Source organism: Oryctolagus cuniculus, chromosome 1 (genome assembly GCF_051225735.1).
Source record: "Oryctolagus cuniculus isolate XC-2025 breed Fujian yellow rabbit chromosome 1, ASM5122573v1, whole genome shotgun sequence".
Lineage (NCBI taxonomy): Eukaryota > Metazoa > Chordata > Mammalia > Lagomorpha > Leporidae > Oryctolagus > Oryctolagus cuniculus.
Window position 1 is genome coordinate 238,368,685 of NC_142867.1, and position 16,105 is coordinate 238,384,789.

Sequence of the window (16,105 nt, forward strand, 5' to 3'; positions counted from 1 at the left end):
TGAGTGGGTAGGGCTCCCCTACCCCCACCCTGCTTCTGAAAACCAGGCCTGCAGGACAGGAGGCCTTGCCAGGACGCTGCTGACCTGGGCTGTGCTGGTGGCCTCTGTGAGGGGCTCTGATGCCCCCATCCCAAGTTTTCTCCTGGCCTCCCGTCTGATGGTTCTCCCTTTGTACCTTGTCTGCTGCTTTCCTGGTGGACTTGCGTCCTCTCTGCTCCTGTCTGTGTGTGGCTCTCTCCTCCCCATTCCTCCCTTTCTGCCTGCCCCCAGTGTGTCCGTCTCTGTGCACCTGGGCCTCTGGCACGGCCTCTTGTCTGATGCTGTCTTTCTCAGGCTGCCTCTCAGCCCTCTTCTTCTGCATCTGTCTCTCCTCTCCCAGGGCAGAGCTGCTCAGGCCCTTTTCTCCCTCTACTTAGTGACGAACAGGGAAGCACCTGTCCTACCAAGGGGCCCCGCAGACCTCTGTTCCTGGGCCTCTCTGGCCTCTTGACCCCTAGAAGCTGGTCGGGCGGGGGGTGTTGGGGGCACACTGGGTGCTGCTCAGCGGCTGTTGTTACCTCCCTTCTGGAGGCTCAACCCTCCTGATCTGGCTGTCCTCAGAGGAGGCCCAGCACAGGCTGCCCACGGGGAGAGGTACCGTGGCCTCCCTGCTCCTGGGGCTGGGGCCCGGCTCTGGTGGGCTGCTGGGGTAGGCAGGGCACACCCACACCCCCTGCCTTCTACATCTGTGGCTTCTCCCTTCTAGAGGATCCAAAGGGAAAGACATCAGCACCATCAAATCCCTGAGAGTCCTGCGTGTGCTGCGGCCACTCAAGACCATCAAGCGGCTGCCCAAGCTCAAGGTTGGAGCCTGAGGGTGTGCTGTGCATGTGGGTGCACACTTGTGAGCGTGCACACACCCCTGCAGCGTAGGGAGGAGGGGCTTCCCAGGGCAGAGGGTGTGCAGAGAAGCTAGAAGAGGCTGAGCGTTGTCCTGAACGCCCATGATCACTGAGCTGGTGCCAGGCACTTCCTATGCCAGAACTTGTGTAACCCTCAGACTTACACAGTAAGTTCTCTTACTAATAGCTTGGAAATCCAAGATGTTAGCAAAGTAGAACCTGTGTGGAGGGGTGGGCCAGGAGGAGACCTGAGAAGGTATCCACTGGCCCTCTGGGTCCAGGGAGCTCAGTGTGTGTGGGCAGTAGCTTCGTTTGCAGCTGCTGGCATCTGGAGTGTGCCAAGCAGCACCCACAGTGTCGCCTCCTCAGCTCTGAAGTGGCACTGGGCATGTTGGGGTGCTGAACATCCAGATGTGGGAGGATCTGAGAGAAACCCAGGGGTGCTGGTGAGAGACAACAGTCACCTTGGGGCCTCACGGCCACAGCATTGCTGCTTTGTCCTCTGTCTGCCCCACCGCTTCCCGCAGATGGGCAGCAGCAAGGTGGGATGCTGGACACCTGTGCACAGGCCTGAGGCTCCCTGGGCTCTCTCCTGGTCCACTCTGTGCTGCTTCCCGCCCTACCCCCTCACGCTCCACCATCCTCCTGCAGGCCGTGTTTGACTGTGTGGTGAACTCACTGAAAAACGTCCTCAACATCCTGATCGTCTACATGCTCTTCATGTTCATCTTTGCCGTCATTGCCGTGCAGCTCTTCAAAGGGAAGTTCTTCTACTGCACGGACGAATCCAAGGAGCTGGAGCGTGACTGCAGGTAAACTGAGGCAGGGTGGTGGCCTCTCCACGATGCAGAGTGCCTGCAGTTTCCCAGAGCCATGTAGGGGTGGTTCCAGGGCTTGGAGGCACCACTGCAGAGCAGCAAGCACCCTGTGTGAGGCCTGCAGGTCCCAGCAGAGGAGAGCGTGCCCCTGGGGCCACCCAGAGGCTCCCAGCACTTGCTGCTCAGCAGGGTCAGGGCCGGCCACATCCCGAGGTTGCCCTCTTCGTGCCCCACACAGGCAGGGAGCTCTCAGTTGCTATGGAGCCATGATTCTCCAACCCTAGAGATGCAGGCTGGGCGGTATGGTCTCTAGGCCACCTGTCCAGGCAAGCCCTCGGTCCTTCCTGGGCCTGGCGCTACCCTCAAAGCAGCAGGAGAGGTGCCTGCGAGGGGAGTAGGGGCAGCAGAGGCAGTGCAGGCAACGTGGGCAATCGCCTCTGGCTGTGCAGCCATCTTGGTGGTGTCCCGGAGCTGATCCTCCCACTGTGTGACAGACCAGCATGGGGCTGTCAGGTGTGGTCATGTCTGCTGTCCATGTGGCTACTGTCCAGTGCATGTGCAGAGTGACTGTCTGGCACGGAGACCTCCCGCTGTTCCACGTGCTCACCTGCTCCGCATGCTGCCTCTCAGCCTCGGGAGGGTCTGAGAGACTTGGTGTGCATCTCGCTTGCACCGGTGTGGTGACTGTGAGACTGAGCCCCTTCTGCTGGCTCCTTCACTCAGTGACTTGGCTTTGTTTTGTTTTGCTTCCTTGGGAAATGCCTGAGTCTTTGCCGGTTCTCCTGGGCGGGTTTCTGTCTCTGGCTGAGAAGCAGGATTCTTTGGGGCCTTTGTCAGCTGATGGATTGCACTCTCTCCCTGTGCCTGGTGCTTTCTACTCTTTCAATGGTGTGCTTTAAATATAAATTCTTGGCTTTAATGTAATCTAACTTATGTTTTTTATTCTTTGTATGTTGTGTAAGAAGTCTATTCAAGGTCAGGGATGTTTTCTTCAGGAGTTTTGTTTTTGCCTTTGGCGTTAAGATCTGCTGTCTCTGTGGGGCTGATGCTTCTGTTGCGTGAGGAGTGGGCAGCGGTGGCAGCTGACCTAGTGCCACTTATTTGCAAAGATCATCCTTTCCCCTTTGTAATGGGACCTTTGCTTTTTTTGTTAAGATTTACTTATTTATTTGAAAGGCAAAGTTACAGAGAGGCAGAGGCAGAGGCGGTGGAGGGGGATGGTCTTCCATCCGCTGGTTCACTCCCCAAATGGCCACAGCGGCTGGAGCAGGACCGATCTGAAGCCAGGAGCCAGGAGCTTCCTCCAGGTCATGAGGGTGCAGGGCCCAAGCACTTGAGCTATCTTCTACTTTTCCAGGCTATAACAGGGAGCTGGATTGGAAGAAGAGCAGCCAGGACTCATACTGGCGCCCATATGGGATGCCAGCACCATGATGGCTTTACCTGCTATACCACAGCGCTGGCCCTGAGCTTTGCTTTTTTAGATGACTGTTGAGATGTAATTTGCATACCTGCCTTACATTTTATTCACAGAATCCATTTGCAGTGTACAGTAAAGTGCAGTGCATACAATCATCACTACAGTCGAGCCGAGAGCATTTCATCACCTCAAAAAATAAACAAACCTGTACCTTTTGGCTGTCACCTTGCATGTCCCCACGCCCACCCTAAGTAGCCCCCTGTTCTGGGCATTTTATGCACTTGGAATCTTTCACTGTGTGGCTTCTCCTGGGTAGCACCGTGTCATGGGCCACCATGCACCTGCATGGCTGAACGCCTGCTCTGTGAAGTCACACTCCGTTTATTCACTCGCGTGTTGGTGCATGCTGTTTCCCCTTTGTGGTTACCAGGAGCACTGCTGCTGCAAACATGTGTGCAGGTTTCCATCTCTCCTAGTTGTATACCTGAAAGCTAGAGCAGGCGGTGATGTGGACACTCTGAAGCCCTGCAGACCATGTCCAGAGGGACTGGATCCATTTGTATTCACACCAGCAATGCACAAGGCTTTCTTGTTTTCCCATTTCATGGGAGTGAGAGGGCATCTCCTGTGGCTTTGGTGTGCTGGTTCCCTGATGGCCAATGACTTTGAGCATTTTTTGTGTACTTAATGCTGATTTCTTTGTTTCCTCTGGAGAAACGTCTGTTCATAGCCTATACCCATTTTTAAAAAAAAATATTTTATTTATTTTTTTGAGAGGTAGAGTTATAGACAGTGGGAGAGTGAGACAGAGAGAAAGGTCTTCCTTTCATTGGTTCACCTCCCCAAATGGCCACAATGGCCAGAGCTGCTCTGATCCAAAGCCAGGAGCCAGGAGCTTCTTCCAGGTTTCCCATGTGGGTGCAGGGGCCCAAGCACTTGGGCCATCTTCCACTGCTTTCCCAGGCTATAGCAGAAAGCTGGATTGGAAGAGGAGCAGCTGGGACTAGAACCAGCGCCCATATGGGATGCCGGCGCCACAGGCAGAGGATTAACCTACTGCGCCACAGCGCCGCCCCCCCATACCCATTTTTAAACATTGTTTATTTTAATTGTTTGTAAACTCAAGATCGTGGGTGGGGAACATCCGGCCCACAGGCCATGTGAGTCCCATGAAAATGGTTTGGTCCGATTCCAAGATGGCAGAATAGGGAGGGAGTTTACTGCTCTAGTCTAGGGGAAGATAGTTTTAAAAATGTGGAGAGAGTGCAGTCTCAGGGGAGAGTTAGGGAGAAAACAGCAGAGGAAATCCCAAACAAATTATAGGGACACTGTGGATCTACATGGAGAGTGTGGGCACACACAACTCAGGGCCCCAGTAGCCAAGAGCCTCAGCACCAGCTCTGGAGTGAGGTGAACCAGACTGCAGCAGCCCAAGCCACTGGTGATAAAGCTGCAGGAAGAGCCTGCTGTGAGTCTGGCTTGGAGCCCTGTGGAGGACAGTGTACCTGCAAACCTAGAGGGAAAGCAGAGGGGGGGCACATTTCTCTCTCCCCAGCCACTCAGCACAGTGTTCTGTAACTAGCCAAGAAAGGGGAGGTACCATTTTGGACATACGTGGCAGCTGTGCCAGCTTGTGTCTGCGTGCGCCAAGCAACTAGCTGAGAGGAGTCACCTGGGCAGCGTGGCGAGCTGATGGAGCTGAGAGCTCAGGACTGTGGGAGGCGTGTGTGCTGGGACTGGGAAAACACTGTGGCTGCATGGGAGGCCTCAGGGTGTGGCTGGGTCTTTGGACACTCACTGTGGGCGGCTCCACACACTAGGGGCTCTCTGATCCCTGGTGAGGGTCATTGCTACGGCATCCGTGCTCTCATCAAGGACTGCACGGATCCTTTGTGTGATTCTTGTGGCAGCACAGATGAAAACTACACCCACTGGGGCTGGTGCCCAGGCACTGGTCTCCTTGCAGGAGAGAAGGTGAGCATGAAACTATGCCAACAGAGCTGAACCAACCTCCGCTTTGATAAAAAAAAAAAATTTACCATGCACAACTTAGGTGTCACCTTAGATACTCCCATCACCCTGGAGCACTGAACAGAGCTCCCTGACCACACCCAGTACACTCCTCTGGGTATTCACTGAAAGAGCAGACACTCCAAAATCCACAGAGGCATAGACCAAAGATAAAAGCCGTCAGAGGAAAACAACCAGCCAACCAACCAAAATGTCCACAAATGCCTAAAAATAAATGCAGAAATTCAACAAAAAGAATAAGGAAGACAACATGTTGTTCCCCCCCTCCAAGGAACACAACAATACTTCAATATTAGAATGTGAAGATGAAGAGATAGAAGAAATGCCAGAAACAGAATTTTAAAAATTGATTGTAGATTACCTAGAAGTAATCAGAAGTAAATCCACAAATTAAAGAAATCCATACTTCACACAAATGAAACTTTTTCCTGTGAAATTGAGATATTAAAGAGAAATCAAAATGAAATATTAGAAATGAAGAATTCAATAAATCAAATAAAAATGTGGTAGAAAGCCTCTTAACAACAGACTCGGAGAGGCAGAAGAAAGATATCCAAGTTAGAAGACAAATCTCTGGAAATTTTACAGTCAGACCAGAAAAAAGAAGAAATTAGAAAACCACAGTGTTGGAAATCTATGGGATACTATCAAATGACCCAACATACAGGTCTTAGGAGTTCCTGAAGGCATGGAAAGAGAGAATAGATTAGAAGGCCTTTTTAGTGAAATAATTACAGACAACTTCCCTAATTTGGAGAAAGAAAGGAATGTTCAAGTACAGGGAGCACAGAGACCTCCTAATAGACACAATCAGAAAATATCCTCACCATGACACATTGTAGTCAAACTCTCACAGTAAAACATAAAGAAAAGATTCTAAAATGTGCATGAGAGAAACACCAGGTTACTTTCAGAGGATCTCCAATTACTCACAACTGACTTCTCATCAGAAACCCTACAGGCTAGGAGAGAATGACGAGATATATACTCCAAGTCTTAAGAGAAAAAAACTGTCAACCCAGAATTGAGTTTGTCACCACCCCTCCAGCACTACAAAAGATGCTTAAGTATGTGCTGTACATAGAAGCACAGAAGCATGATCATCACTATGAAAGAAAGTGAAGACAGGAAATATCCTGGTAAAGGTATAAAGGAAATCCAAAGTAAACAACAGGAATATTTTTGGAAAGTGACAGGGCCAAATTGTTATTTACCAATAGTCACCTTGAATGTAAATTTCCTGAACTCTCCAATTAAAAGATACAGGCTGGCTGAATAGATTAAAAACAACAAGACCCATATATTTGCTGCCTGCAAGAAACACACCTCACCAACAAAGATATACACAGACTAAAAGTAAAAGGATGGAAAAAGATATTCCATGCTAACAGGAACCAAAAAAGAGCTGGAGTTGCTGTCCTGTCACCAGAGAGAAGTTTGGGGTTCTTGTCTTTGTGCAAGAAAGAACTCAGGCGTGAGAGAGCAAAGTGGCAAGGTTTTACTGGGAACAGGGCATCTGTCAGAACAGAAGGGACACAGAGAGAGTTCCCAGTCACTGAGACTGGGTAAAGCAAGGTTACATGGGTAAATGGAGAGAACACCCCTAGCAGGCCAGGCAGGTGGCGCAACAGAGAGCTGAGCAAACAGTCTGTATTTAGACTGGGCTTTTAAGGGAAAAGGGGTCCAGGTTTCTCTTTCCCCTCCTCCCTCCCCTCCCTCCAAGACAAAGGGTTTGCTAAGTGTAAATTAGGAAATTCCTCCCCAGGTTTGCTGGCTCTGGGCAGAAGGGCTTCTCCCTCGGGTGCTTGCCTTGGAAGTAGGATGTGATGGTTTTAGCGCTCTATGTTATCAGGCAAGGTAACCCATCTGGTGCTGGGGAAAGAGCTGGCCCATGGGGGAAGGGCTGGGACACCTGGAAGGTTATCAGGGTCTGGGCAGGAATTTTTTTTTTTATTTTAATTTTTATTTGACAGGTAGAGTTATAGACAGTGAGAGAGAGAGAGAGACAGAGAGAAAGGTCTTCCTTCTGTTGGTTCACTCCCCAAATGGTCACAACTGCCGGCTCTGTGCCGATCCAAAGCCAGGAGCCAGGAGCTTCCTCCTGGTCCCCCGGGTGGGCACAGGGGCCCAAGCACTTGGGCCATCCTCCACTGCCCTCCTGGGCCACAGCAGAGAGCTGGACTGGAAGAGGAGCAACCGGGACTCGAACCAGTGCCCACATGGGATGCCAGCACCACAGGTGGAGGATTAACCAGGTGAGCCACAGTGCTGGCCCCAGCACTATTTTGAAGTGCAGCTGCTGGGCTCCTGCAGATGCTGGTTTCCTCAGACCCCTCTCACACGAAGACTGATTTCTGTCTTCCTACCTAACAATCCTAATATCAGACAAAATATACTTTAACACAAAAACTGTTGAAAGAGCCAAAGCAAGGCACTATGTAATGACTTAGCGATCAATTTGACAGGAAGATGTGACTATAATAAACACATAAGCATCCAATTACAGGGTACCTGGCTATTTAAAAGAAATGTTGATGGATCTAAAGGGAGACATAGACTCCCATACAGTAGTAATAAGGGACTTCAATACACCATTTTCAGCAATGGACAGATCAACCACATAGAAAATCAGCAAGGAAACAACGGTTAGTTGACACTATAGACCTGAAGGGTATCTACAGAAGTTTCATCCTACAGTTTCAGAATACACATTCTTCTCAGCAGCGCATGGAACTTTCTCTAGGCTTGACCACGGGCCAGGCCATAAGACAAGTCAGCAAATTCAAAAAAATCAAAATCATACCATGCATCTTCTCCGACCACAATGGAATGAAGCTGGACATCAGTAACTCAAGAATCTTTAGAACATATGCAAATGCATGGAGATTGAACAACATACCCCTGAAGGAACAGTGGGTAATAGAAGAAATCTAAAAAAAAAATCAAAAATTTTCTGGAAACGAATGAAGACAACCGTGCAACATGTCAACACTTATAGGATACAGCAAAAACAATGTTCAGAGGAAAATCTATAGCAGTTGGTGCCTACATCAAAAATTGGCAAGGCACCAAATAAATGAGCTATCAATGCATCTCAAGGGCCTAGAAAAACAACAACAAACCAAACCCAAGTTAGTAGGAGAAAAGAAATAATTAAAAATAGAGAAGAAACAAGCAAAATTGACCCCCCAAAAAACCAAAAGATTAGTGAAACGAAGAGCTTCTTTTTTTGAAAAATAATCAAAATTGACACACCACTGGCACAACTAACCAAAAAAGAAAAAAAAAAAAAGACCCAAATCAATAAAGTTAGAGATGAAAAAGGAAATGTAACAACAGATACCACAGAAATAAAAAGAACCACCAGAAATTACTACAAAGAGCTGTATGCCAACAAATCAGGAAATCTGGAAGAAATGGATAAATTCCTGGACACATACAACCTACCAAAATTGAGCCATAAAGACACAGAAAACCTAAATAGACCAATAGCCAGGATGGAAATTGAATCAGTAATAAGGATGCTCCCAAGAAAGAAAAGCCCAGGACCGGATGGATTCACTGCTGAATTCTACCAGACATTTAAAGAAGAACTAACTCCAATTCCTCTCAACCTTCACAAAACAATTGAAAGGAAGGGAATCCTCCCAATTTCTTTCTATGAAGCCAGCATCACCTTAATTCCTAAACCTGAAAAAGATACAGCAGAGGAAGAGAATCACAGAACAATTTCCCCGATGAACATAGATATAAAAATCCTCAACAAAATACTATCCAATAGAATCCAACAGCATATCAAAAAGATTATTTACCTGAACCAAGTGGAATTTATCCCTGGTATGCAGGAATGTTTCAACATTTACAAATCAGTTAATGCGATAACATCACAGCAATGAACTTAATAAAACCATATGATTATCTCAAAAGGCACAGAGAAAACATTTGATAAAATACAACACCCTTTCATGATGAAAACCTTAAGCAAATTGGGTATAGAAGGAACATTCCTCAGGGCCGGTGCTGTGGTGCAGCGGGTTAACACCCTGGCCTGAAACACCGGCATCCCATATGGGCGCCGGTTTGAGTCCTGGCTGCTCCTCTTCCAATCCAGCTATTTGCTATGGCCTGGGAAAGCAGTATAAGATGGCCCAAGTCCTTGGGCCCCTGCACCCATGTGGGAGACCCAGAAGAAGACCCTGGCTCCTGGGTTCAGATCAGCGCAGCTCTGGCCATTGCGTCCATCTGTGGAGTGAACCATCGGATGGAAGACCTCTCTCTCTGCCTCTCCATTCTCTGTGTAACTCTGATTTCAAATAAGTAAATCTTTATATATATAAAAAAGGAATATTCCTCAACACAAGGCAATTTATGACAGACCCACGGTCAGCATCCTATTGGATGGGGATAGTTGGAAGCATTCCCACTGAAATCCGGAACCAAACAGGGATGCCTGCTCTCACCATTGCTATTCAATAAAGTCCTGGAAGTTTTAACCAGAGCCATTAGGCAAGAAAAAGAAATCAGGGGCCAGTGCTGTGGCACAGTGGGTTAACACCCTGGCCCGAAGCTCCAGCATCCCATATGGGCGCCGGTTCGAGTCCCGGCTGCTCCTCTTCCAATCCAGCTCTCTGCTATGTCTGGGAAAGCAGTGGAAGATGGCCTAAGTCCTTCAGCCCGTGCACCCACGTGGAAGACCCAGAGGAAGCTCCTGGCTCCTGGCTTCAGATCAGCGCAGCTCTGGCCATTGTGGCCATCTGAGGAGTGAACCAGCGGATGAAAGCTCGCTTGCTCTCTCTCTCTCTCTCTCTCTCTCTCTCTCTGTGTGTCTCTACCTCTCTCTGTAACTCTGTCTTTCAAATAAATAAAATAAATCTTTAAAAAAAAAAGAAAAATCAAAAGGATACAAATTGGGAAGGAGGAAGTCAAATCATATTTGCAGATTATGTGATTCTATATATAGGGGATTCAAAAGAATCCACTAAGAGACTATTGGAGCTCATAAGAGAGTTTTGTAAAGTGGCAGGATATAAAACTAACACAAAAAAATCAGTAGCCTTTGTATACACAGATAATGCCACAGCTGAGAAAGAACTTCTAAGATCAATCCCATTCACAGTAGCTAAAACAACATTAAACACCTTGGAATAAATTTAACCAAGGACATAAAAGATCTCTTCTATGAAAATTACAAAACATTAAAGAAAGAAATAGAAAAAGACAAAAAATGGAAAAATCTTCTGTGCTTATGGATTAGAAGAATCAGTGGCATCAAAATGTTCTTACTTCCAAAGGCAATTTATAGATTCAGTGCAATACCAATCAAAATACCATGGACAGTCTTCTCAGAAATAGGAAAAACAATGCTGAAATTCCTATGGAAACACAGGAGACCCCTAATAGCTGAAGCAATCTTATACAACAAAAACAAAGCCAGAAGCATCACAATACCAGATTTCAAGACATACTTCAGGGCAGTTACAATCAAAACAGCCTGGTACTGGAACAAAAACAGATGGATAGACCAATGGAACAGAATAGAAACACCAGAAATCAATCCATGCATCTATAACCAACTTATCTTTGTCAAAGGAGCTAAAATCAATCTCTGGATCAAGGTCAGTCTCTTTGGATTTCCATATGCAGAAGTATGAAGCAAGACCCCTACCTTACACCTTACACAAAAATTCACTCAAAACAGATCAAAGACCTAAATCTATGACCCAGTACCATCAAATTACTAGAGAACATTGGGGAAACCCTGCAAGACACTGGCACAGGCAAAGAGTTCTTGGAAAAGACTGCAGAGGCACAGGCAGTCAAAACCAAAATTGACAAGTGGGATTTACATCAAGCTGAGAAGCTTCTGCATTGCAGAAGAAACACTCAGCAAAGTGAAGAGGCATCCAGCAGAATGGGAGAAAATATTTAAAAACTGTGCAACTGATAAAGGGTTAATATCCAGAATCTATAGGAACTCAGCAACAAAGCAGACAACCCAGTTAAGAAATGGGCAAAGGACCTGAACAGACATTTTTCAAAAGAGGAAATGCAGATGGCCCACAGACACATGAAAAATACTCAGGTTCAATAGCCATCAGGGAAACGCAAATCAAAACCAAAATGAGGTTTCACCTCACCTCCTTGTTAGAATGGCTTTCATACGGAAATCAACAACCAACAAATGCTGGTAAGGTCCCCTAATCTACTTTTGGAAATGTTAACTGGTGCAGCCACTATGGAAGACAATATGGAGATACCTCAGAAATCTGAATATAGACCTACCATATGATCCAGCCATCCCACTCCTGGGAATTTTTCCAAGGGAAATGAAATCAGTATATGAAAGATTTATCTGTACCCCTGTGTTTATTGCAGCTCAATTCACAATAGCTAATATATGGAATCAACCCAGTTGTCCATAAGCTGATGACTGGATAAATTTTGGTGTATGTGTACACACTATGGAATACTATTCAATAGGAAAAAAATGAAATACTATCATTTGCAACTAAACAGAAGCAACTGGAAACCATTATGCTTAGTGAAATAAGCCAGTCCCAAAAGACAGATACCGGCCGGCGCCGTGGCTCACTAGGCTAATCCTCTGCTTTGCGGCACCGGCACACCAGGTTCTAGTCCCGGTGGGGGCGCCGGATTCTGTCCCGGTTGCCCTTCTTCCAGGCCAGCTCTCTGCTGTGGCCAGGGAGTGCAGTGGAGGATGGCCCAGGTGCTTGGGCCCTGCACCCCATGGGAGACCAGGATAAATACCTGGCTCCTGCCATCGGATCAGCGCGGTGCGCCGGCCGCAGCGCGCAGGCCGCGGCGGCCATTGGAGGGTGAACCAATGGCAAAAAAGGAAGACCTTTCTCTCTGTCTCTCTCTCTCACTGTCCACTCTGCCTGTCAAAAAAAAAAAAAAAAGACAGATACCATATGTTTTTTCGGATATGTGGTAACTAATAGTTCACCTTAAAGTGGAAAACTCAGTAGCCCTGCAGCAGACCAAGGTTTGGTTGGTGGCTTTGTGTGGCAAGCGAGTGGCATCACAGACAGCTGGGCCGCTCTGCCCTGCACCTGCAGGCTCTTGTGCACTTTCCTGGAGGTGCCATTTGAAGCACAGAAGCTTTCAGTTCTGAGGCAGCTGTTTCTATGTCCCTCTTTCCGCTCATGATTTTGGTGTCCTAAAAATCCCTTCCCACCTAACAGGGTCGTAAAGATTTGCCCTGATGTTTTCCTCTAAGATTTCTATACATTTAGCATTTAGGTATTTATGTTTAGGTGTCTAATCTGGCTCAGACTCATTTTTTGTATGGAGCGGGGTGGGGTCCAACTTAATCCCTTTGCTTCCAGAAGGAGTGGCTGCGGCTGCCCCAGTGCCTGGCGTTGCAGTCCTCTCCCGTGGAAGGGTCTCAGTGCCCCTCCCATATCAGTTGGCCATGGCCGCATGCTCCACTTGGAGCCTTCGCCTCTAACCTGCAGCCCCCTCTGCTCGTGTCCCCAGGGGTCAGTATTTGGATTATGAGAAGGAGGAAGTGGAAGCTCAACCGAGGCAGTGGAAGAAATATGACTTCCACTATGACAACGTGCTCTGGGCTCTGCTAACGCTCTTCACGGTGTCCACAGGGGAAGGGTGGCCCATGTGAGTGCTCCCTATAGCAGGCAGGCTGTCAGGGCCCCCGCCCATCCCTGTGGTGCAATCAGGGCGCCTCCCCCGCCCCACCATGACCCTGTGGTGCGGTCAGGGTCCCCCCCATCCCTGTGGTGTGGTCAGGCCCCCTCGCCCATCCCTGTGGTGTGGTCAGGGCCCCACCTGCCCCCTCCCTGTGGTGTGGTCAAGGCCCCCCTGCCCCCTCCCTGTGATGGGGTTAAGGCCCCCCTGCCCCATCCCTGTGGTGTGGTCAGGGCCCCTCGCCCATCCCTGTGGTGTGGTCAGGGCCCCACCTGCCCCCTCCCTGTGGTGTGGTCAAGGCCCCCCTGCCCCCTCCCTGTGATGGGGTTAAGGCCCCCCTGCCCCATCCCTGTGGTGTGGTCAGGGCACCCCCGCCCCGTCCCTGTGGTGTGGTCAAGACCCCCCCTGCCCCTCCCTGTGATGTGGTTAAGGCCCCCTGCCCCATCCCTGTGGTGTGGTCAGGGCACCCCCGCCCCGTCCCTGTGGTGCGGGTCTCGAGGCCTTTCTCCGCCCGGCCCAGGGTGCTGAAACACTCTGTGGATGCCACCTACGAGGAGCAGGGCCCGAGCCCCGGGTACCGCATGGAGCTCTCCATCTTCTACGTGGTCTACTTTGTGGTCTTTCCCTTCTTCTTTGTCAACATCTTCGTGGCCTTGATCATCATCACCTTCCAGGAGCAGGGGGACAAGGTGATGTCCGAGTGCAGCCTGGAGAAGAACGAGGTAGGTGGGTGCCGTGCGGCTGCTGGGATGGGAGTAGACCACGGCATGGGGGTTCCTCACCGCTGCCATTGGCCGCCAGCATGGGCAGGGCCTCCTCCCCCGTGGAGCGAGAGGCTGGGTTGGGTGGGGGAGTCCTGCACTGCCTCAGCTTGCCTCCTGCCCTCAGGCTGCCCGTGAGGGTGAGGGAAGGTGGGTGAGTGTGCAGGAGGCGGCGGGCTCCCAGCGCCTTGGTGCTCCCTTCTCCCCGTGCAGAGGGCTTGCATCGACTTTGCCATCAGCGCCAGACCCCTGACGCGGTACATGCCCCAGAACAAGCAGTCGTTCCAGTATAAGACGTGGACGTTCGTGGTGTCCCCACCTTTTGAGTACTTCATCATGGCTATGATCGCCCTCAACACTGTGGTGCTGATGATGAAGGTGCGTGTAGCCCCCAGGCGGCAGCGGCAGCTGAGGCCGAGACAGCCACTGGTGCCGTGGGACCCGCTGCTCCATGTGGTCTATAGGCTGAGGTAGTGAGAAGGTGCTGGAGACCTTGAGGGAGAGCAGGGAGGGGCATCCCCTGCCTGGGCTGGTGTGGAGTCTCGTCTGGCCCCTGTACTCGGGCAGGAGGCTTTGGTGGTTCTGGGCAGGGCGTCCTGGGGCTACTGGGCCCAGGATGGATGGCCTCTTTCCCCGGGCAGTTCTACGATGCGCCGTACGAGTATGAGCTAATGCTGAAATGCCTGAACATCGTGTTCACGTCCATGTTCTCCATGGAGTGTGTGCTGAAGATCATCGCCTTCGGGGTGCTGGTATGTGCCGCGGCTCCTTCCCTGCCCCTGGTGGCCTGCATCCTGGCTCCTTCTGTGCAGGGTGCAGCTGGGATCTCCCAGCCCCCAGCGCACATGTGGTGCCGTCTGCAGCTGCACTGACTCTGTCCCCAGCCCAGGTCCCGGGAGGCAGGCGGGGCCAGGCCCCTCCTCTCTAGACACACAGCTCTGGGTTCTGTACCTGCCCTAGCCCAGAGATGTCTGTGGTGTTGCTGTCACTGGCCATGTGCCGTGCCTCCAGGAGTGGCTTGTCTGTCCTGTGCCCTCAGCCCTGTCCTGATCAGCTCCTGGCTCAACAGAGCCCTCACAACCCCTGCCTCACTGTACCAACTGTACCAACTGTACCAACACTGCCTGTACTAACCACCTTTTCTTTTTCCTTAGAACTATTTCAGAGATGCCTGGAATGTCTTTGACTTTGTCACGGTGTTGGGAAGTATTACTGATATTTTGGTAACAGAGATTGCGGTGAGTAGCATTTGCTGTTCCCTCCAGGGCCCCAGAGTGGTTTCCTTCCAGAAGGTGCTCCCCTCAGTGCATCCCCAGGCCCTGCCTCTGCTATCGTGGTCCATGGTTCCCCAGGAGACCCTGGAGAGATGGAGCCACTCTCCAGAGCTGGAGCTCAGGGGCTGGTTGTGCTCTTGGCAGGTGTTCTTCCTTGGGTGAGAGAATGGTTCCCAAAGGCCTTCCAGGCTGGTGGTCTGGGACCACCCAGAGCTGTGTGGCGACGGCTGACTGGAGAGACAGGAATCCTTTACCTTTGTGCCTCTAACAACTCGGTATCAGAATATATAAACCAAAATAAGTGAGGAATTAGGTTTCGCACGTCAGGTCTGTTGATGCAGGTGGATGTACTGTCTCTGGAGATGCTCATTCTTAGCTCACGTACATGGATCACTCCTAAAAACTGACCGGTGCTGGGCACATGAACTCGTCTCCGCAAATTCCAAAGAATCAAAATCACAAAGCAGCGTTCTTTAGGTTTAACACACTGGGAAATAAGTGGCAGAAAATCTCACTGTTGGTTTTAAGTTGGGTTCTCTAGGAATCGCACTGAAGTGAGGATTCCTGTGAAAGCTGTTTCTTGATAAGCGTTCCCAGGAAAAGCTGGCAGGGGTATGGGAAGCAGGCTGGGGACAGGAAGGGGCCCAGTCCTGGACATGGATGCAGGTCATCCCCTGGGGGCCTCTGGAGACAAGGACTGCTCACTTCTTGGAGCCCTCTCGATGGGGACAGGAGCTGCACTATTACCTGTGTGGCTGCTGGGGTAAAGGGTGTACCTGCTGTGTTGATCCTGAACCACTGGCTCCCTGCATGCAGGTGGAGTAGGCTTTGGTAGCCCCAGCTGTTGGGACTCCAGGACCATTGTGCACCACTGTAATAGGACCAAGTGGGAGGCCCAGGGCTTTTGCCTGACCCTGCTCAGCTTTGCCCACTCCTCACACGGTGTTCATCCTGCTCCTTCTTCAGGGTGGTTCTGGTCACAGTCTCTGGGAGACAAGCCGGAGATTCCACTGATGTGTGGGTCCTGGGGGGCTGACGTCCATGTTGTTGCTCCACTACCCTTCTGACCTGTGGCCAGCCTGTACCACTCTGGTTGCTGGCCTGATGAGGTGACCAGGCCCTCACAGTAGCCCAGGCTGCTGCCTGCCATTCCCTTGTCTGACCCTGGTTGCGTAACCCTCTGATCACGGTCCAGACGGGACCTGGAAGTGTCCAAAAAGGTTCCAGTGAACCCCTGAGTTCCCACCCAGAC

General features: G+C 50.3%; 1 protein-coding gene across 15 annotated transcripts in view; it reads left to right on the forward strand.

Annotated features, from left to right (window-relative positions):
* The window catches only part of CACNA1B (calcium voltage-gated channel subunit alpha1 B), a 201,815-nt gene that overhangs the window by 121,763 nt on the left and 63,947 nt on the right, over window positions 1–16,105 (forward strand). For all 15 annotated transcript variants that reach the window (XR_016229208.1, XM_070068094.2, XM_070068043.2 and 12 more), the window contains 7 exon segments: window positions 746–842; window positions 1,533–1,693; window positions 12,651–12,788; window positions 13,339–13,540; window positions 13,793–13,957; window positions 14,221–14,331; window positions 14,734–14,817. Coding sequence is in view for 14 of the 15 variants with exons in the window: in XM_070068094.2 (XP_069924195.1) it covers window positions 746–842; window positions 1,533–1,693; window positions 12,651–12,788; window positions 13,339–13,540; window positions 13,793–13,957; window positions 14,221–14,331; window positions 14,734–14,817 (958 nt within the window). In the remaining variant the exon portion in view is untranslated.